The sequence below is a fragment of the Felis catus genome, chromosome D2 (genome assembly GCF_018350175.1).
Source record: "Felis catus isolate Fca126 chromosome D2, F.catus_Fca126_mat1.0, whole genome shotgun sequence".
In the NCBI taxonomy this organism is placed as follows: domain Eukaryota; kingdom Metazoa; phylum Chordata; class Mammalia; order Carnivora; family Felidae; genus Felis; species Felis catus.
In genome coordinates this window covers 47177214-47197921 of record NC_058378.1, presented here as the reverse complement: position 1 = coordinate 47197921, position 20708 = coordinate 47177214, and the positions used below count along the sequence as shown (strand labels likewise).

Here is a 20708-nt window from a genome sequence, read left to right as displayed (position 1 = left end):
CCCTCTCTCTCTGCCCCTCCCCCGTTCATGCTCTGTGTCTCTCTGTCCCAAAAATAAATAAAAAAAAAAAACCGTTGAAAAAAAAATTAAAAAAAAAAAAAGAATAGGTGTGAACTAAATGTCCATTTCTAGGGCACTAACTGGTGAATGAATGACCTTCCTTCCTTCCTTCCTTCCTTCCTTCCTTCCTTCCTTCCTTCCTTCCATCATCCACCCATCCATCCACCCATCATCTACCTATCCACTCATCTACCACCCATTCAGCCACTCTCCCATCCAAGTTATGGAGAAGAAATAGAAGATGATGTTCATAGCAAGATGTTCACAGCATCATTGGATGAAAAAAAAAATGGTTACAAACTGGTTACAAAAGTTGGTTATTGAGATCTTGTGTGCTTTTTGTTTTCTTCTTACTTAACTATGTTTCTCACCTTTTCTACAATAAAGATATTAACAAGAAAAAAACAACCATTTTTAAAACGAAACAGATGTACTCTCCGATTTGGGCAGCATGGAACACTGACCAAGGGAGATGTGTGTCTCTGCAGGAGGAAGCAGGGAGGGCCAGGGACACAGGGACCTCTCTAGGCCTTGCCTACAAGCCTGCGGTGGGCTCCTGCCCGGTACAAATGAGGATCTGGTGACCTTGAGGCCTTGCACAACTTGGGTTTCCCAGATCAACCTAAGATCCCGTTCAAGGATTTTTTTTTTCCTCGGTGTCCTGCAGACCTAAAAATGAGAGCTGTTGGCTTACAGCCCTTTGCACACTGAGAATGTGGTCAGAGTCCTGTGTCTGAACCCAGCTCTGCCCCTGGCCAGCTAGCTGTGTGACTTTAAGAGAGTCCCCCAGGTTTTCTGAATGGCAGCCTCCTTATCTGTAAAGAGAGGGAAATGGCACATCTCTCAAAGTGTCAGCAGAGGGGCAGACGCACAGTAAGAAAATAAAAGTAAAGGGACACTCTGGTGAGGGAGATGAAACAAATACTAGTTCACAGAAAAGGTGGCAGAGAAGATGGTGTGGGGCCAGGCCAGGAGCATCTAGGAGAAGATTTCACAGGCCCCTCTTCTGCAGGGCAAAGTGTGGCACAGAGCTGGTGTTTGGAACTTGTCTACTACTTAATGAAGACATGGGATGAAGAGGAGAAAGACATGGGGCCTACACATGCCTGGGGTAAGGAAGGCATGTCAGCAGAGGGGCCATTAAAGCCTGGCACACACTTGGCCCTCAGTGAATACGTGTTGGATGAATGAATGGACGGATGGGCGAGCTGAGTCCAGAACAGGGTTTCTGGATTTCCGTGCTGTTGATGTTTGGGGCCTGATAGAGACGAGTCTTTGTTGTGAGCACGGGACTCCTCTGCATTGCAGGGAGTTTAACAGCATCTTTGGCCTCTCCCACTAGGTGCCAGTAGCAGTCCCTTACCCCAACAGGTTGTGACAACCAGAAGCATCTCCAGAGGTTTCCAAATGTTCCCTGGGGATAAAATTTCCCCAGTTGAGAACCACAGGTCTAGAAGGATGCTGGGAGCTCTCAAAGGTAAGAGGGGAGCAGGTGCTGTGGAAAAAGTGCCCAGTCTTCCTCAGACGCCCTGGGCTTGATCTCTCCCCGCTCTTCAATCCCCCCCTCCCCTGCCCCCCAACGCAGCCCTACCTGCTGGGCCTGCTGGAGACAGGACACAGTTCCTGAGCCGCAGAGCTGGGTTTTGCCCACCAGTCTGCTGTGATGGGGTTGGGGGCTACTGGCGGTGCCTTGCCCTGCCCCAGCTCAGTCTCTTCACGGTTCTGTGGTTTTACCCTCTTGTCCCACCTTCTGTGAGTCTGGGGCCTGCAGGGCAGCTTGCTGTCAGAGGCCGTGGCCCATGGGTCCCCCAGCTCTCAACCACCAGCATCCCCTAGCCTGCACCCCAGACAGAAGCTTCATTATCCTGCACAGGCAGGAGTCTATGGGAACACTGGCCGTCTGCAGGGACAACAGGCACAGATTCCTTCACAGACCTCCAGAGCCTGCTGCTATTTGATCCCATAGGTGTCCTGACAGCAGGACACCTCTGGGTATGTCTAGGCCCCTCTGGCCTGGTCCACATTATTGACTGGTTAGATGACAGTATGCACAATACCCACTGTCTTCAGATAATCCCCTGACCACAGTTAGGGGCCAGACTTGCCTCTGTGCCCTTTCAAGTTTTTGTGTGCCCAGGACCAGCATCTGGCTGCACCTGGAAATGCTGTGGGGGTGGGGGTGGGACCTCCCTTCCTCCCAGGACTCCAGCTCCAGGGCCAGGTATGGCTCTGTAGAGCCCAGTGTCACCTGCAGCCTTGGCTATTTCCAAGGCTCCCCCACCTTCTCTGCAGCTGACGCCCCCCAGATCTCACCCTCAAACTCTGCTTTGCTGGTGGGCAAGAGCTGAAAGGGGGCCCCACTCTTCCATTCGCTGACTGGCCGCAGGGTATTGAGAAGTCTTTCTGGGAGCCATCAGGCAGGGTGCCATCATGTGGGGTGAAGACAAGCCATCATGCGGGGTGCTCTCCAGGGTTCCGCTGGGTCCTTTGCCTGGATATTTCCTTTCCCCCGAATTCTCTCACTGTTGCCCAGAGATGTTTTTTCCCCAGTCTCCTCCAAAGGAGAAACAAAGATTCAAAGGAGGCAGGAGCCTGAATGTGGAAGTAGAATAGAGTGTTTCTACTTCCTAAAGCTGGAAAAGCCCGAGTGGGGAGCACAGGGTAGAGGAGGGACAGGGTCCTCCTGGGGGTTGGAGAGGAGGAGGTCGTTCTTCTTGGGCAGCCAGGGAACCAGCCCCTGAGTGAGGAGGGAGGGTGCTGCCTCCCACCGACTCCACACACAGGGGTTGGGCCATGGAGGGACCACTTCTGCCCTCACCAAGGCCAAAGCACAGAGTCACTGGGATTGTCCTGTGAACGGACACACCGCCACTGGTGCGTGATAAACCAAGAAAAACGTTGGCCACGTGGAGGCCAAACAGAAGAGTAAAATCTTATGGCATCCAGAGCTCTTACAAAGCATTAGTACTCCAGTAGAAATTTTGAAACTTCCAACAGAAAAACAGGCATGGAATGAGAAGCCCCCCCCCAAAAAAAAGAACCCCCAAAGAAATATAATACAATATAAGCAATATAAGTGTGGCAAACTGTTTAACACCATATAATGACTTAAAGAGAGAGAGAGAAGAGAACATAGAAAAAGATGTCTTTTATGTGTGGCTTGTCAGACTGTCAAATTGTTTTAAAAGTTTCCCGCTGCCTCAGTGAGCATGCGGGAAGACGTCCAGGTACCCGGCCCACCGGGATCTTCCGCTGTCCCCCTGGTCCCCGGGCTCCTGACTGTTCTCCATGAGGGTGGACATCCTGCAGGGGTGGCAGGCTCAGAGCCAAAGGCAAAGAGGGATGAATAAGTGATGGGTTTCTGGGCACAGGGAGGCAGCCGGGATTACAGTAAATGAAATCGGAACAGCAAGGCCTTCACTCACCAGCAGCTCTGTACCGGCGCCTTCTCTAAATGATCTCCTTTTGTGCACCCAAGCCGTAGTTTCATTATGGCCCATTAAACAGCAATAATTAAAACAAAATATATTGGATTTGTTTATCCTGGACTTCCTAAGGATATGAGGTTTGCAATGGTGGCGGGGCAGAGCTAGGACTATAGGGCTTATAATTAGCAAGATAATTAAGGAGAAGTTCTCAGCAGCAACAAGGTACATTTCTCAGGCATCAAACTCTGCTGGTGGTGGAGAGTCCTGGCCTGGAGAGTCCTGGTGGTGGCCAAGGGGACCTGGGGCTGCTGGAAGCTGGTCCAGCCAGGGGGAGAACTGGGGTCTCTTCAGTCAGCAAAATGCTGTGCACCAGCCAGGTGCTGTTCTAGACTCTGGATGTACCATTAAGCTTGCATGCCAGCAGGGAGATGACACTAAACACATGCCATTAAAACTTGTGAGAAGGTTCTGTCTCTCTCTGTCCCAAAAATAAATAAACGTTGAAAAAAAAATTTTTTTTAAAAAAAGGGGCGCCTGGGTGGCGCAGTCGGTTAAGCGTCCGACTTCAGCCAGGTCACGATCTCGCGGTCCGGGAGTTCGAGCCCCGCGTCAGGCTCTGGGCTGATGGCTCAGAGCCTGGAGCCTGTTTCCGATTCTGTGTCTCCCTCTCTCTCTGCCCCTCCCCCGTTCATGCTCTGTCTCTCTCTGTCCCAAAAATAAATAAACGTTGAAAAAAAAGATTAAAAAAAAAAAAAAACTTGTGAGAAGGTGTTGGGGCCCCCGCGGGGCTCAGTCGGTTAAACCACCATCTCTTGATTTTAGCTCAGGTCATGATCTCACGATCGTGGGTTGGAGCCCCACATTGGGCCCTGCAATGACAGTATGGAGCCTGCTTGGGATCCTCTCTCTTCCTCTCTCTCTCTGCCCCTCCCCAGCTCTTTCTCTCTCTCAAAATAAATAAAGATTTTAAAAAATTCTTTTAAACTTGTGAGAAGGTGTTGATGACTAAAAAAAGAAATGAAGGCAGGAGAAGAGCAGAGAGTTGGGGAGAGTGGAGCTGTGGTGTCCCTAGAAATCTCTTGAAGAGCTGACTTTGAGTTAAGGGTGGATGAACTGTGGGCCAGAGCCCGAAGGCTTCCCAGACAGTGAGAAGGGCAAGGACAGGGTGGGAAGACTGGCCAGGTCGGGGCGGGGGGGGGGGGGGCGGCTGGGAGGGCTTCTGGAGGGGCTTCTCTGATGGACCAGGAAGCTGACTCAGTGGTGTTTCCTGCTGTAAAGGAACAAGCTACCCCCCCTTTGCAGCTTGGGCCTCCTGGTGGCAATTGTTGGCTCTGGCTGAAATCAGTAGGGTGATTCTGGGTTGATTGGCTCCCTGTGACTTCAGGATAGTGGCCATTTCAGAAGTCGCCCAGCTGCTTGGTAACTCTTTCTCAAGGAAAGCGGAGATCTGAAAGAATTGGACTAGGGGAACTAGGAACGCAGAGACCCTCCCCACTCCACTTCCCTGCTTCCCAAGATGCACTTGCCTAGGATATCCTCACCCGCCTTCCTTCCACTTCCCCAGTCTCCTTTTGAGGCACTCATGGCTAATCTGAATTTAGATTTTCATGGAGTTTATGGTGTTGACCAGTGATTCAGGAAGTAGGGGTGTAAAGAGAGCCCCATCTGCTGGTGGCAGCTTCCTCTAAGACCCACCAAAGTTGTGGAGTGGGTTTAAGGGAGGCCCTCAGGACCACTACTAGATGAACCTGTTTTGGGAAGAAATCAGCCAGGGGCCTGGAGTCTTGACTCCCCTGGCATTTGACCTTGTGAATATCTTTCTCTCCAGCCCTGAGAAAGAAAGCTCTAACCACCTGCCTGTTCCAGGACCTGCCTCCATAGCATTCCAGCCCACATCGCAGTGTCCTTTTGCCTAAGGTTTCCTGATTGTGACCTCTGCCCCCGACCAGCGCTTTTACCTAAGAGTCTGTCTGGGGGGATCAGGGGCTCCATCCAGACTTCCATCCCCTGGCAAGGGGGTTCTCAGCAGTACCTGACATTCCAGACTGGCAGGGGCTGGGGGTGCCAGGCTAGTCCCTTTTTAAAGGATGGAGACCTGAAGTGTGCTCAAGGCAGAAGGAAAGCCAAAAAGAAAAATTTTTAATTGGGTATGACCTTTCACAGAAATGAGGAGAAGTGAGAATCCCTCTTTTGAAACTTAAGTATGCTTATTCTTTGATAATTTGTCTACTGAAAATTTATCTTCAAAAAATAACAATAGGTGTATGATCCCACAGTAGTCCCCAAAATAAGATAGTGGCAGTAACTGACAGTTGTCTCCCATTATCTATTCCCCCTGTTCTATCTAATGGTAGAAGCTGCCCTATTCATCTGGCACAGGGATGTCAAGATAAGAACTGTTTCTAAGGCTAATGGATGGGTGTGGCCACGGTTCTGGCCAATGGGAGGAGAGCAGAGGTAACAAGTGCTCCGTGTAGACCCTGAGAGGGCTGTGCCTCTGAAGGAAGGATGTGTCACCTACCCTCCTTTTCCACCCTCCCTGGTGACTGCAATGCTGATCTGGGGAGGGATCCTCCTGAGCCATGGGGACAAGGACCACACCCGAGGAATAGTGGAGAAACCAGGTCAGGGGGAGCCTTGCCACCTCATGGAGCACAGCCACCTTACCAGACTGGACGTCCACATAAAAGGGAAATAAACTGTCTTGTTTAAGTCACTATTTCGGGTCTCTATTACAGCACCTGGACATATGTCTAACTACCCGTATAGAACCTCTAAGAATATTGTGAAACATTCAGTGATATCAAAAGATATTCACAATATTACTAAGTGAATAAGAAACTAAAAGACTGGGTAGTGGTACAGTCCTGGGGTTTTTTTGTTTGTTTAAAAAGTATGCATAAAATAAATTTATGTAAAACATCATAAGCTATATAATAACATATTAATGATTATCTTTAGGTTGTGAGATTATTGATGGTTTTAGTTCATTGTCTTATTGATACTTAAAAAAACATTTTAACATTTCATTTATTGGGGCTTTTAGTTAGTTAAGCATCCGACCCTTGATATCAGCTTAGTTTGTGATCTCACTATTGTGGGATTGAGCCCCGCGTCGGGCTCTGTGCACTGAGTGTGGAGCCTGCTTGGGATTCTCTCTCTCCCTCTCTCTCTGCCTCTTCCCTAGCTTGCTCTCTCTCTCAAAATAAATAATAAACATTTGTAAAAATGTTTAATTGATTGATTTTTCCTTTAGACAACTTTTTCTGAAGAATACAATAAAAGGAAAGTCAGCCATAAGCCCACTAACTTAAAAAAATCTATCTAGAAAAAAAATCTAGGGGTTGTAAATTCAGATGCCTTCAGAAGTCAGGCAGAAATCATTGTGTGAAGGGGCCATGACCGGTTGTGTTCTGTACAGTTGTTTTCAATTTTTAAATAATATAAAATAAAGCCAATATCAATTCTGGTCAAACAGAAAAACTCCCATAGCCAGGTGGCAATCTCTGCATACAGTGAGAAATGAGGGTTTCTTTCCCCTAAACCCATTCCCCACTCTGACCTCCCCCATCTAAACACTGTTTACAGCAGAGAGGAAAGGAGGTAGGCATCACTTGGACAGAACAGAGTTTAGCATAGGCAATGCCAGATGGAGGCAAGACTTGGGACGGGGGCGGAAGGGAGAGGGAGATAATGGGAATACCAGAGAGGCAGGCATGCTGGGGTCTTGACAGAGGAGCAGAAGGGGCAGGCTGTTATCCACTCCCCTGTCCACCCCCCATTTACCTTTATGAAAGAGAGACCCCACCTGCTAACGACCACCACCACATTCACGGAGCATTTTACCACTTCATAAACAACTTCTTCTGAGATGGGAATCATTTCTCTTTTGCAGATGGGGAAATTGATGTTCAAAAAGTCAGATGACTAGAGAGCTGGAAAGTAGCAACAGGGATTTTGGATGTGAAATGCCATACGCATTCTACTACCTCAGGCTGCGGAGTGGGGAGACAGAAAGCTCAAGAATGGCTTGTGAGTCAAGTTTGGCAAGACAGCTTAGGAGAATGCTCTCATGCTGTTGTACCTTTCCTGCAAGACGGGACAGCGCATCTGCCGTGCTCTGCAAACTGTGAGTCACTTACAACCATCTTGGAGGTGACCGCTGTGACTGAGAGGTTTGCGGCATGGTTTAGTAAGAGATACAGGAGAGAAGGGACGATTGATTGGCCCTTGATTCATGTACTTATTTATGCCCTGACTTGTCTGAGAGAGCATCGAAGGACATAAGACAGCACTGCAGGGAGAGGCATTGATCGCCAAATGTCTGTTCATGTCTCTGTCCTGGAGACTTGAGCCCAGAGATCTTGCCTTCTTCATCTATGCACTCAATGGATCTTACTGTGTGCCTATTAGGTGCCAGGCATTGGGCTAAGTGCTTAGCGTCTCATGGTAAGCCCACGCTGACCTGCTCTCTACCTTCATGGCATTTATAGTCTACTTGGGGAGATAATATTAGCAAACACAATACAAAACAGCAACACACACATATATTAAAAGGTTTTAAGTACAGTGAAAGAAAAGGTATCTCTTTTCTCTTGCCCTTAGCATAAGAAGGCACAAACATGGTTCTCAGTGAGCATCTGTTGAGGGAATAGGAGGGTGAAGGAGAACAGGAATGTTGGGGCTACAGGATGGACATGTGGGGGGCTGTGCTGGGGACCTCCACCTTCCCTGCATCCCTGCTTTAGCTGTCCTCCTGCAGCTTCTGGAACCCATTCCTTCTGGCTGGGACTTTCTGAGCCTAGCTTCTGGGGGGGCTGTGGGAGTAGCCTTGGGCAGCTGGGGTCCTCTCCAGGGGTGCAGCCTGCCGCTGGAGGCCTGGCTTTGGCAAGCTCCAGTACAGCAGTTATGAGAAGCTTTCCTGACATATTAACCCCCTAGGTCTTTGGGGTCTTGTTTACAGGTGCATTCCCTGAATGTTACCTGGCATGAAACTGGCGCTCCACAGTTACTTGTGGAATGAATGAAGAAGTAAATGAGTAGGCAGGTAAATAGAGAAGGCTCCCAGTGTGTCCCAGTGTGTGGCACTGAGCTTTGCTCCTTGCCTGGCTGGCCCGTGGAGCCCTGTGGGCTAAATGGCAACCAGGCTGAGAGGTGGAAATTGCCTGCACCAGCCTTGCTCAGACATCAGTCAATTTCCTTCAATAAATATTTATGTTGGGACTTAAATATATTCTGAGAGTCTGCTGTTGGATGAGGCTGAGGCCGGCAAGAGAAGAGGGAAGCAGTGAGTGCCTTACCGCTAGTGTGTGCATCAAAGTCCTGCTATGCACACTCATGGCCTGGCCATGCTAGGCAAGGTGATGGCTGACCAAGTCACAAAGGTGACTGGCTGACCAAGTACTGCTGGACAGTACAAGGAGAGCCGTGGAATGGGCAGGTTAGGGGGCAGTATCCTGGAGGGGTGGGTTCTAATCATGGGCAGAAGCCGACTGGTCAAAGGGAAGAGGAAGGGTCCTACAAATCCAGGTTTGCAAGAGTATCACAGAGAAGTCACAGTTATGAAGTACCTCCTTTGTGTGTGTGGACGGAAGACCGAGGTTCAGGTCCTCATGGCTGGGACACATAGCTTTACAGACAACGAAAAGGGAATGTAGGAAGAAGCCAAATTTGACCCCAAGTCCACCTGATTGAAAACCCACTCCTCTCCCGCTATAGATGTTGACATAATTCAAGTCTGTTAGAAATTGGAATGCTTTCATTGTGTTTACTAATCACTCATGTAGCAAACTTAGTTCATTTCTTCAATAGTCCTTTCTATTAAATTCTGCACACTTATTGAGCACTTAGCATGGGCAATTGACTGTATATTTTGTTTCAAGAGAAACACGTCCGATGAAAGAGAGTAGCACACAGCACTGGGCTTGGGGCTGGGAGGGCTGGACTCCAGTAACGCTTCTGCTGTTAGGGGCTACTGCACCTTATTCTCTCTATGCTCCCGTTCCTAAGATTCTACAGCTCTATTTTATTTCACTCTTATGGAGAATTGTTGTGCACCAAAGAGCTGACCTTGAAAGTTATTTTTCCTGGGTTTATTGGTGAGGTAATGTAGACTTGGAGACTGAGATCTTTCTTCTATTTTCGGCTGGATCTTATTTGAGATTTCCTTGGATTGGTTTCATTTTCTTGTTAGCAATTCATTATTACATTTTTAATAATCGTCAGCTAGACTCACCAACTGAATGTTTATTAAATGATTTTGCTCCAAGCCAGTGACTCTGGTAGATCCATCAGAGTAGTCCTGGATGTTGGGATCTTAGAAATTGAAACTGTAGGTGTACCTGTAGGACATATCCCAGACTGATGTGTGATCTAGTCCCCCCAAATTCTCACTGCAGCTGGAACTGGGGAGTGTGAGGCTGAAGGCTGATGCTGAGCCCCGTCAAGATTCCTGGACCACCTCAGGACAGAGGGGAGACTCTCTGAATAAGTGGGTGCTTCTCCATCTAAAGCTGCATGAGGATACATGAGTGTGGGAACCCCACCCCCAGCTGCGGATAGCCTGTATTCTGACAGCTGTCCTTTCAGAAAGCTCTGTAGGGCATGGAGGGAAGTCCCAGTGAATCCAATGCCTTTTGGTGTGGTACCAGACAGTGCCAGTGTTTTTTCTTCCTGCTATCTCATCTCCTTTGCTAGCTAGAATCTCTAGGGACTGGCTCCCACGACCAAAAGCTCAGGTCTGCGTCCTCTGCATCTAACACAAGTAAGTTGCTAGGTATGTTTTTGTTGAATTGGGCTGAATTAAACTCTGAAAGTTCAGAGGCTATGGACTGTTTCCCCTCCCATCCTAACACTTGAGAAGAAGCCCTTATCGGTCTGAAAATTATGATAGACTCATGCAGAATTTATGTCTGGGGTAGGGAAGTCAGATGCCTGCAGGAACCAGATGGGTCACACAAAGGCATAAAGTGACCTGGGGGAAAGTAGTGTGGAATAGTGGGGCTTGTGGCCAAGCAGAGTTGACATGCTCAGTCTAAAGGCAGTCCATTTGAATTTCTAAAAATGTTCTGTTGGCCAAATAAAATACCCCTGATCCAGCTTAAAGGCCTTTGGTTTAGGTTTTCTGGGGTGTGCTGGGTGAAGCTCAAAAACCTGACAATGGCAGACCGGCAGATAGGTAGGATGAAGAACCTTGGAAAAGCTCTCCCAGGGTGGTCCTGCTTTCGCCCAAGTTAAATACAAGCCAACTTCCAATAACCAGCTGTGATGGCCACAGGACAAAGTATATTCCCACGTGGTTCCCAGGGAGTCTTACAGCTCAGCTCAAAGTTGCCTAATCCTGGAAACACCCAGAAAAGGAGTGTGCCATCTATTAAGTACTCAAAGCAGCACAGGGTAGCACCTCTCCAGGCATGTGCCCCCTAGGCATGTGGGTTGTAGTAGTGGCAAGGCAATAATAACAATAATGATAGAACGGTCATGGCTGGGGTTAAGTGGTTGCTATGTGCTGGGCATTGTTTTCAGCACTTTTTCCCCATTCCCTTTTTTTTTAGAGGAATTTTCAATGCACAGCACAACTGAGCAGAAGGAACAACAACAGTGCCCCTACACATGCACAGCCTCCCCATTATCAACAACCCACCAGAGTTGTAGGTTGACACATCGTAATCCCCCAGAGCACACAGTTTGTATTAGGGTTCATTCCTGGTGTTGTCCATTCTGTGGGTTTTGACAAAAGTATAATGGCACATACCCACCTGTAGTATCGTCCAGGATAGTTTCATGGTCCTGAACATCCTATAGCACTGTTTTTAATCTCCTCATCAGCACTTAGGCATTTTTATCCTCCTTTCTCAGAGGAAGTCACGGGGTTTCTGAAAGAATGAGTGGCTGGCTCAAGTGCACCTCGGTTATGAAGCTAGTAGACATAGACTCTGTAGGTGGTGGGCCTGGTCACGTGCAATGCTTTCTTGTCTTGGGAGGATTAGGCAACTTTGAGCTGAGCTGTAAGACTCCCTGGGAACCACGTGGGAATATGCTTTGTCCTGTGGCCATCACAGCTGAAGTTATTGGAAGTTGGCTTGTATTTAAGTAGCTATTACTTTCACATGACAGTAAAACTAATGAATGATAGGAAATCTCCAAGATAATAAAATGCGTATCTATCCCTTGTTGTATATATATTTTTTCTGTTCATCGTTCCCTGCTCATCTGGAATTTCAATTAGCTGCTATTTTTTTCCCACATATTCTATCTAATACGTTTAGCTAACTTGAGTTTTCTCGGCAGTCTCCAAAACTACAAAATAACAATAGATTAGCTGACAAGTAGAAATATGTGGTGTCCATACTGAGTATGCATATGCTTTACCTTCTGCCTTGGGAGAACTGTATGGCCACTGGGGATTACACTAGGGAGGCTTTAAAAAAGTTCAATAACAAAACAACATTACAAATCACCCAGACCCTTTCCAAATACATAATTAGGAATTCAGTGTGGTTTTTTTCCTCCTTGAAAACTGAAATATTGTTATGGTTAAAAAATTTTTTTTTAATGTTTATTCATTTTTGAGAGAGAGACAGAGCATGAGCAGGGGAGGGGCAGAGAGAGAGTGAGACTCTGAATCTGAAGCAGGCTCCAGGCTCTGAGCTGTCAGCACAGAGTCCGATGGGGGGCTCGAACTCACGAACTGTGAGATCATGACCTGAGCCAAAGTCAGATGCTTAACCGACTGAGCCACTCAGGCACCCCTGAAATATTGTTATTGTTTTAAGCCATGTTTACTGAAATTGTTTCTGCTAAACCAAGTTTTAAAAGGAAAGTTGGGAAAATCTCTTCCAAGCACAACTAAGATGTCAAATCCAACGTATGTTCATGTATTTGGGCTCAAAGGATGTTGACCGTGGTATCTTGAAACATTTCTCCACTCCTAAAGACAGACAGACAGAGCAAACCCTAAGAAATGAATACCGTGTGTGATGTTTGCGACATCAACCTGGAGTCTCAAATCCCTACATTTTCTAAGGATTTGGGATTCTTTTTAGGAATCAATTTAAAATAACTCATAATTCAACTGAAAGACAAGTAGGGCTTTCAGATATAGATGCTCTAATTTCCAGCATTTTATTGCTGCTCTCAGTGTTTTTGAGATGACAGTTTTCCCTTCACAGAACAAGCTTAAAATTAGAAAAATCAAACACCCATTAGAGAAAGCAGATTTACTCTGCTATTAATTGATGTAGAGATGTAAAGCTCCCATCACCCAGGTGGGAGCCTCGCCCATCTCCTGCAGACATTTTCAGGGGCCAGTGGGTCAGCAGCAGCTTACTCAGCCTAAACCGGAGCTGTCTGTCTGTCTTTAGGAGTGGAGGCTTGAATTTTCGGTGGTAGAGATGCCCTCACTGCCAGGGGCGGGAGCCACATCTGCACACAAATCTTAAGGGGTGTGGGATACTTTCTTCCCACTTTATTTTTTAAAAAGTGAACAACCTTGAAAGTTGAACAACCCACCCTATTCTGGCTTCTGTCCGCTCTGCTGGACAGGAGGTAAAGAAGCACGGACTGTTTGGTAACCAGAAAACGATTCTTAGAGGGAATGGAGACTGTGGCTGCTGTGAATTAAATACGGAGAAGAAGGAGCATTGAGGACCAACCACAGAATTGTCTCCTTCCACAGGCTGGAAGCAACCCAGGTGGGGGTGGGGAGGGCCTGCCGTGTAAGAATCTGTTGAAATATGACCCGTGGTTTTAACTTTAAATAAGCATTTCCGTCCTAATAGAAGCCCCCTCTAATGTCTCCTGCAGCTTTGATTTTGGAACACGTCACATTCCTCATTAAAGCAATCACTGTTAAAACATAAAGCAACACAGGATTTATTTCTTCATTAAACTGATGATCCGTATATGAAGCCAATTAACATTATGAGTCTGGTGAACATCAAGTGTAAAGAGGTTAGAGAAAATTAAAAGCAGTCACCTTGGTCTTTAGATAAAGAAAGTACACTTTTAGGCTGTAAATTATCAGAGTGTCCAAGCGGGACAGATCGGTGAATTTGGTTAATTGAAAAATACATTTTACCGCACAAGAATTAAGGAAAAATAACCTTTTCGTTTCGAACGCCCTTTTTGGTGGGGGAGGGGGACGGTTGCGAATGCATATTGGTCACCTCCGAAGGCCGAATGTCAGAGACAATCGGAAGAAAAAGGGGACTCGCGTCATCAAAGTTTGTTGTAGGCTTTCGTTTCTACGTTGCTTGGCTGTGTGTTTATTCGCTGTTTTGTCAACAGAAAGGAGCCGTCCTCGCGGCTCCGGGAGAGGAACGTTGGGGGAGGCGAGGCGAGGAGAGGCGGAGGGTCCTGAGCTGGCTACGAGCCCCGCGCGAGGTGGGTGTTTTCCGGGAGTCCGGCTACTTGTCCACCCCGGGGAGACGGCCAGGCTCGAGTCGGGGACGCTGCGAAGGCCATGGTCAGGCAGCGCCGCGCCGCGGGCGGCTTCCAGACTGGAGCCGAGAGACAGGAGCAGCGCGCGGGGTGCGGAGTCGAGAGTTCGGTCCCTTCTCTGAGCGCTGAGCGCGCGTCGCAAGTAACTTCCGCAGGTTTGAACCAGGAGAGGATTGGTCCCTCAAAGCCTGGGATCCTGCAGGGCGGGTCCCACTGCCGCGCAGCACAGAGCCCCAGAGGGGCCCGCGGGACTGGCCTCTTTTCCCTCCCGCAGCCCCAGAAGGTCTGGGGCCGCTGTCCAGGGTTCTGACTGGCTAGGAGGCCTGGGGAGTGCGCTGCCCGCAGACCCAGCCAGGATGAGCCTGTCTCCTTCCCCGGGACCTCTCTGGGCCTTGATAGGAAGCTGCTTCGGCGGATGTGAGGGATGGAAAGCTGAGACTGGGGCTTGGACTTTGTTGGCTTTGGGGGCCAATGCGGCGCCGGGCGCCTGGTGCCGCGGGTTCCCGCACAGATACTCAGGTGCGCCTGGAGCATCTCGACCAAGCCCTCCCGGATACCTTCCTCAATTCGCTTCATGGGCACCAGGCTCTTGGAGCTCACAGCGCGCGCAGACGGGGAGCTGCCGCCTAGGGCAGATGGGAGCCCGAGGGGGCTTTTGGCAGACCCGGGCTCGCAAGGGTAGCCTCAGGCTCTTTGAAAGGTCTCCAGAGAGCCCGGGTCCTCTGGGCGACACAGGAAGTGACAGAGATAGCGCGCCAAGCTTCTTGGCCTGGGTTGATGGAGGGTCCGCTCTTGGGGCTCCAGCCCTCTCTGGATGAAGTGGCAACGGCGCTCTCTGCTGCCCGGCCAGCCCCTCTGGCTACCGCACCCGCCTCCCGGTCCTCTGGGCGTGTTCCCCGAAGCCGGCCGCCTGACTCGGAGTCAGTGGCCCTGGCGGAGCTGTCGCCGGGGCTCTCTCCGTTCTGAACTGAGCCAGAGTTTCCAGCGGTTTCTTCCTAGTGGCGCGGCCGACTCCTCGAGCCAGGGCGGGCCGAGCCCAGGAGGGGCCGCTGAAGTGCCCTGGGCCCTAAACTGCCTCCGCTGGAGCGTTGCCGCGTCTTCCTCCCAGTGGTTTTCCGAAGGGTTGTCCACCGGAGTCCCAGGGCCCCAGCACTCGCTGCCTTTCAGCTTGGCGCGCCTTGCCCACGGCGGGTGTCCACGTGTGGGGTCGCCAGGCCTTTTGTTTCCAACGCGCTGTGTCTTTAAGATCAAGGCTGGAACCCAGGCGGTGCAGGGACCCGACCCACCGCCTCGCCAGGGCTCCCGAACGCAGCATTAGAATGTTTATAAAATATTCAATTTATGCAGTCTGTCCAAGAAGCCATCGTCCCAAAATAAAATCAGCAGTCTAGACGGAACACAGACACCAAACTTATCAACAGTTGTCTGACTTGCCTCTTCTGATGCATCTTGAGTGGGTCATAATACCAACTTTATTTTCAGTGGTGCATAAATTAATTACACGCATTTAATAACCAAAATATCATTATATTCCCCCTTTAATATCATAAAGGCTTTCCGCCAGGGAAGCACTTAATAGTGCAGGGGGCCGTAACGGGCTATTATCCTGGTGTAATGCTATTACAGAACCAATTATGCGCCATTAGACTTGCTTTTTTTGCAGTTTATGTGATTTGATCCAATCCCGCGCCCCTGACTTGAAAATTTCAGCCCGGTACTTTAGAGTTTAATTTTCACCCAGGCAGAGGGAAGGGCGGTCTCTCTCCGCTGAGTGTCTGCCTCGAATGCGTTTTAAAAGTAATTGCGAAGGGGTCCCACTGCATATCATTTGCATGGAGAAGCGAACATAAATTCAGGGACCCCTTGCTGAGAACAAAATCAAACTTTCCTTTTGTACGGGCGCTTGGAAAGGGAAGCCGTGTGCAGAGTCCCCCCAAAAACCCATCCGGCTACAATTAGCAGCGCTTTGTCAATTCGCAGCCCGGGAGTCGCCAGGCCTGACAAGGGCGAGCCCATATCCAAGCTTTTCACGGAGAAAGAAGGTTTGAGTCAGAGGGGACTCGGGGTGGGTGTGGGTGGAGTGTTCAGAAAATAATGCCTTTTTGGGGGTGGTGGTAGTGCTGGTTGTTTCTATCCTCTTTTAAAAGAAGGAAAACATTTCTGATGTTTGCTGAGAAATGATGGATTTTTTTTTTAACACCACGTGGGCCATTTGTAAGGCCCAATAGACCTATCCAAGTTACTCGCTGTAGACAGCGCTGGAAATAATCAGATTAAGGCCAATTATGCGTGAGATTATAAAGGCGAGTGCTGAGCCGCGGCGCGCGCTGTAGACAGACAGCAAGACATCTGGCCACTTCCCGAGTCACTTTTCTGGTCCTGCGGGCGCCAGCCGCGCCGAGCCCCGCCCGCTTCCAGCCGAGCCCAGTGTGCGGACGGGAGGCAGTCACGCTCCGGCCTTCCTCGCCCGCAGCCCGCCGAGGTACGCGCGGCTCCCGACCCACTCACCCGGCCCCGCGCGTCCGGCCTTGGGGCTCGGCTGCCTTCCTGGCCAGGGCTGCAGCTCGCTCCGATGCCCTGGCGCGTTCGCTGGACCCGGCTGCGGTGGCCTGGGTGCAAAGCTTGAGCGGGGCGGGGGGGGGGGGGACCCCTGAGAGTCGGGAGCCAGATTTCCCGGGTTTGGTGTTGGGGCCGAGGTGGGGGCATGGCTGTCCGGGAGGTGGACCCAAACGGAGGGGCAGTCCCAAGGGGACCGGGCTTGAGGTGGGGCTGCCACGTCCCCTCCAGTCCCCACAGTGGACTTAGGGCGTTGGGGGGGGGAAGGGTGGTTTCCAGGAGGAGGACGCCCAGTGCGCACTAGGGCCAGTCCGGGGCGCGGGCAGAGTGAGACTTAGATTCTATCGATGCTTGCCTTGCAGCCAGGCCGGAGCTACGCGCCCCTTGTCTGTCCAGCGGTTACTCTCCCCGGGCCCCGCCGTCCAGCTGATCCAGCCGTCGGCGATGTTTTATTTCCACTGTCCGCCCCAGCTAGAGGGTGAGTAAGCGCCGCGCCTGCGGCCGCTCCGAAAGGCCGGTGCTGGCCAGAAAGGGCCAGAGCGGCGGTGTGGCAGGTGGGTGGTTGGGTTCCCGCTCCGCTAAGGTCGCAGCCGCTGGGCGTTGGATACGGGTGCCCCTGGCCTCCTCCCTACATCCCACTCCAGCCTTCCGCCCTGTCACCACCTGCCTCCCACCTCCCTCCCCGCCTGGGCCAGTCGGCCCCGGGCTATTGGCACAGCAGGGACCCGCCGGTCCTCCCAGCACAGATGCTGGTGTCACGCCTCTAATCGGGTCTCCCCCGCCCTGGGGGCCGCATCAATCTTTCACGGTGTTTTGCAAACATCCAGAAAAGCCAAGGTAGACTAGGGAGTTGGCCCGCATCGTCTGACATGGACCCTGAGCCCGACCCATGGTAGTTTGCTCCCACTTGGAGCACAGGGCAGTGCTGCTCCGGGAAGCTGTAACGTCTGTCCTGGTCCACCTTGGCTCTCTGGATCTAGGTGGCCCTGCACACCCCCGCCCCGGCACCCCTCGAGTGCCCTGGCTTGGCTCCTCCCTGTGACTCACTGGATTTCCTGATCCCAGATGCCAACCACTCCCCACTCCCAGGGGGAGCCCCGTGGCCAGGGTTTGAGACTTTGAGGGTCTCCAGGCCTTAGAAGAAATTTTGCCTCAGGATCCCTTGTGTGGTCTCTGCACTGGATTGTTAGGTGGAAGTAGGTTTGTGAGAAGGGGACAGCTTGGCTCTCTGGTGCCCCCACACAGGGCCTGGGGGACCCCCAAGAGCCGGCGTCAGACAAATGCAAAGCCACACATTCTGGCCTTTTAACAGCATCTTCCTCAGAACAAGAGTCTCAGCCATGCACTATTAGAACTTTTCTAGCTGGGAACAATACCAGGCTAGGCTTTGACAACCTACTCCTGTGATTTATTTGTGGGGTGGGAGAATGTTGGAGGCCAGGACGTTGAGGGAGGCATGGGGGAGGGCAGAGGTGGTGAGGCACTGAGGGACCCGGAGACATCCGAGGACACTAGTCCGCCTTTTCTCCAGTTACCTAGAGCAGTAGCTGAGCCTCAGTTGGCCAACATGCACAGGGATTTCAGAAAGTTTGTTTTGTCTTAACCGTGGAAGCTTTTAAGAATTCAGTAGAATTTTCTAAAGGAGGCTAAGGATCAGCGTTTAAGCCCTGCTAGCTCGGGTCAGCATTCCTAAGAAGGGGAGACCAGACACTTGCCTACGTTTCATGTCCTTTAATCTCCAAGGACCCACGCCGATCTGCTTTATGAAGAGGTTAAAAGGTGCACTCCCTGACATCGTACCCCAGGTCCGGAGTGGGGATTTGAAGTGACTGACATATCGCAGCCTACTCTTCTGGTTAAAGAGGGGAAGGCAAAGATTTGGGTATTTAGCAGGTGGTGGGCTGCTTGGATAATTAAGGGGAAGCCCTGTCCGCAGGGTGGGTTGCAGAAGTCACTTAAGGAGGGTCGTGGCCCGGCCTTATCATGGCTTCCGTGCACTGAGCTGTATGCTGCTCACCCTTCCTTCCCACCTCACCCGAGGCACATCCCACCTCAGTGCTGATTCTACGACCAGGAGAAAAGGAGGCGTGTCTTTAAGAACCTTTTTTATCCCTTTGAAGATGTCTTTCTGAGCCAGTTTTGCAGAAAGTGGTGTTGTATGTTAGTCTAATGTTGCCGGGGAGGAGGTGATCTGCGGCGGATAGAAAGGCCGAGAACCGACCTTTGGAATATGACATCTCGCTCAGGCTCTCAGCTTTTTAATTTTCATTTCTTATTAATCTAGAGAGGCATAAAGGAGAAAGCAAGGCATGACTCATAATCTCACCTCTGGGATTCTACTGATATTGAATTAAAAAGTACTGCATATACCTGCTAAGGAAATTCAAATAGAAGAGAAAACTGCATTCAAAAGTGAAATCCTCCTTCCACCTCTTTTCTAAAGATACTCTCTATTGTTGGTTTCTTATGATTCCTTCATGAAAAACACTCCCCTCCCCATATGTTATGCTTTATTTGTGTTGAGATCATATTGCCGTATCATTTGGGACTTTGCTTTTTTTTTTTTTTTTTTTACTTTGTAACCTATATTTTGGGGATTATTCCATGTCAATATATACAAATCTACTGATTTCTTTTAAACAGCTGTGTAATATTCCATTATATGTTGTACTGATGGGAACTTTGGCTGTTTCCAGTAGTTTTTTTTTTCCCCCTTATTGCCATGTCGCCAGGAATGTTCTTCTTTTTCTATTTTGGAACACTTATTCACAGATTAAATATGTGTATGTGCCCTTAAATTTTTGATGAATATTGTCAAATTACCCCTCTAATAAGGCTGCACCAATTAATGCTCCTACAAATAGTTAATGAACACACACATTTTATTATACTGTTAACTGTACTGGGTAACATTATGCATCTTATGTTTGCCAGAATGGTGAGCATAGCAGTTCATTGTTCTGTTTTGTTTAATTATCGGCAAGGTTTAACATTTTCATAGTGTTATCAACATCTCTACTTATTTTTAAGTAAAAAGTTTCTTCAAAGGTTTTCCTCTTTTCTGTTTGTTTTTATTCATTTGATGGACCATCAGTCTCTTTTAGGATCCAATTTGACATATGATGTTTCACCTACAGATATTATGTGTACGCATTGTGAAACAATTTAGGACCGGCAGGTGTAAGTTAGAAGGCTGAGGCAGATAACGATTGGAGCATCTCAGAGTCTGCATTCTGTCCTCACCAATCAAGTGCTTTGTTTCAAAAGGAGACAGTTTGGTTTCCCACAAAATACTGGAAATAAGACCGCTTTGAGGCTGTCCTTTTGAAGTTTCCAATGAGGGGAGAGGAGAGAAATATTTGTAACTAGGGTTTTTAGGAAGAGTGCAGTTTGGACAAGAAGATGGAACAGAAGGCTTCAGGGAAGCATGGGGTATTATGGCAAAGGATGTGTGTGGCACTGTAGAGCAGGATAATAAGTAGGAGGGACCCCTGTTAGTAGATAGAATTTTAAAGAGCCCGGAGAACCTTGCTTCTTTGGGACTCAGGTCTTTCTGAGGGAGGTTGCCTGTGTGGCTTGCTGGCTGCTAATGCCAAACACGCAGTGATTCTGAGACCAGAGCCCATGGCAGGTACAGCATGCACGGGCTAATGGGAACTTGCTCATTTGTTTTTCTAAGAGGCCATTGTAGACTGTTGAGCACATGGTGCATATTTGGAAAATGATGTGAATGCATGTTTGGGGCCAAACTCTGTTCTGGCTTGGGAGGTTGCTGGGGAGGACGGTGGACAGGACGCCTTTCTCTTCAGGGAAGTGGAGAGCAGTGGGTCCTTTATGAGCCTGGGGAGAGGGGAGAGAGTGGCCGTGTCTAAGCCTGCTTGGAATTCAGGACAGTAGCTATTGGTGCAGACCTCTTGTTAATTGACATCAATATAACAGATCCACTATGGTGCTGATGAGCTGTGACCAACGGTAATTAATATTCATTTATAAACTTCTTACCTCCTCGTGTCCTGAAGTTCTAGGAGAAACGTGCAATGAAAGCTCTTGGTGTTTTCTTTCCTCCCCCGCCCCCAGCTGTTAAGCTTTGTTGTTTATAGAAACAAGGGAAAGTTAACTAACAGGTAAGCAATAGGGAGCCGTTGAGGCTTCTATGAAAGAGTCAGAGGTAGGTAGGGGATGAGATAGAAAACACAGTGGACAGAGGTGCAGCTGGAAACCAGA

General features: G+C 49.4%; 1 protein-coding gene and 1 long non-coding RNA gene across 7 annotated transcripts in view; both read left to right on the top strand.

The window, feature by feature from the left end:
- Positions 1-66: 66 nt before the first annotated feature.
- On the top strand, positions 67-10871 carry LOC123380829. Its single transcript, XR_006587095.1, has 3 exons — positions 67-1171; positions 1403-1537; positions 7384-10871. It is a non-coding gene; the product is annotated as an uncharacterized LOC123380829 (long non-coding RNA).
- Positions 10872-12207: 1336 nt separating this feature from the next.
- Positions 12208-20708, top strand: part of DRGX (dorsal root ganglia homeobox) — a 37198-nt gene continuing 28697 nt past the window's right edge. Inside the window, exons 1-2 of one of the 6 annotated variants that reach the window (XM_045040319.1) lie at positions 12208-13871; positions 16847-16962. In XM_045040319.1, the coding sequence (XP_044896254.1) occupies positions 16929-16962 (34 nt within the window). In that variant the 5' untranslated portion in view covers positions 12208-13871; positions 16847-16928. The other 5 variants (XM_045040317.1, XM_023240671.2, XM_023240668.2 and 2 more) reach the window with 5 other exon arrangements.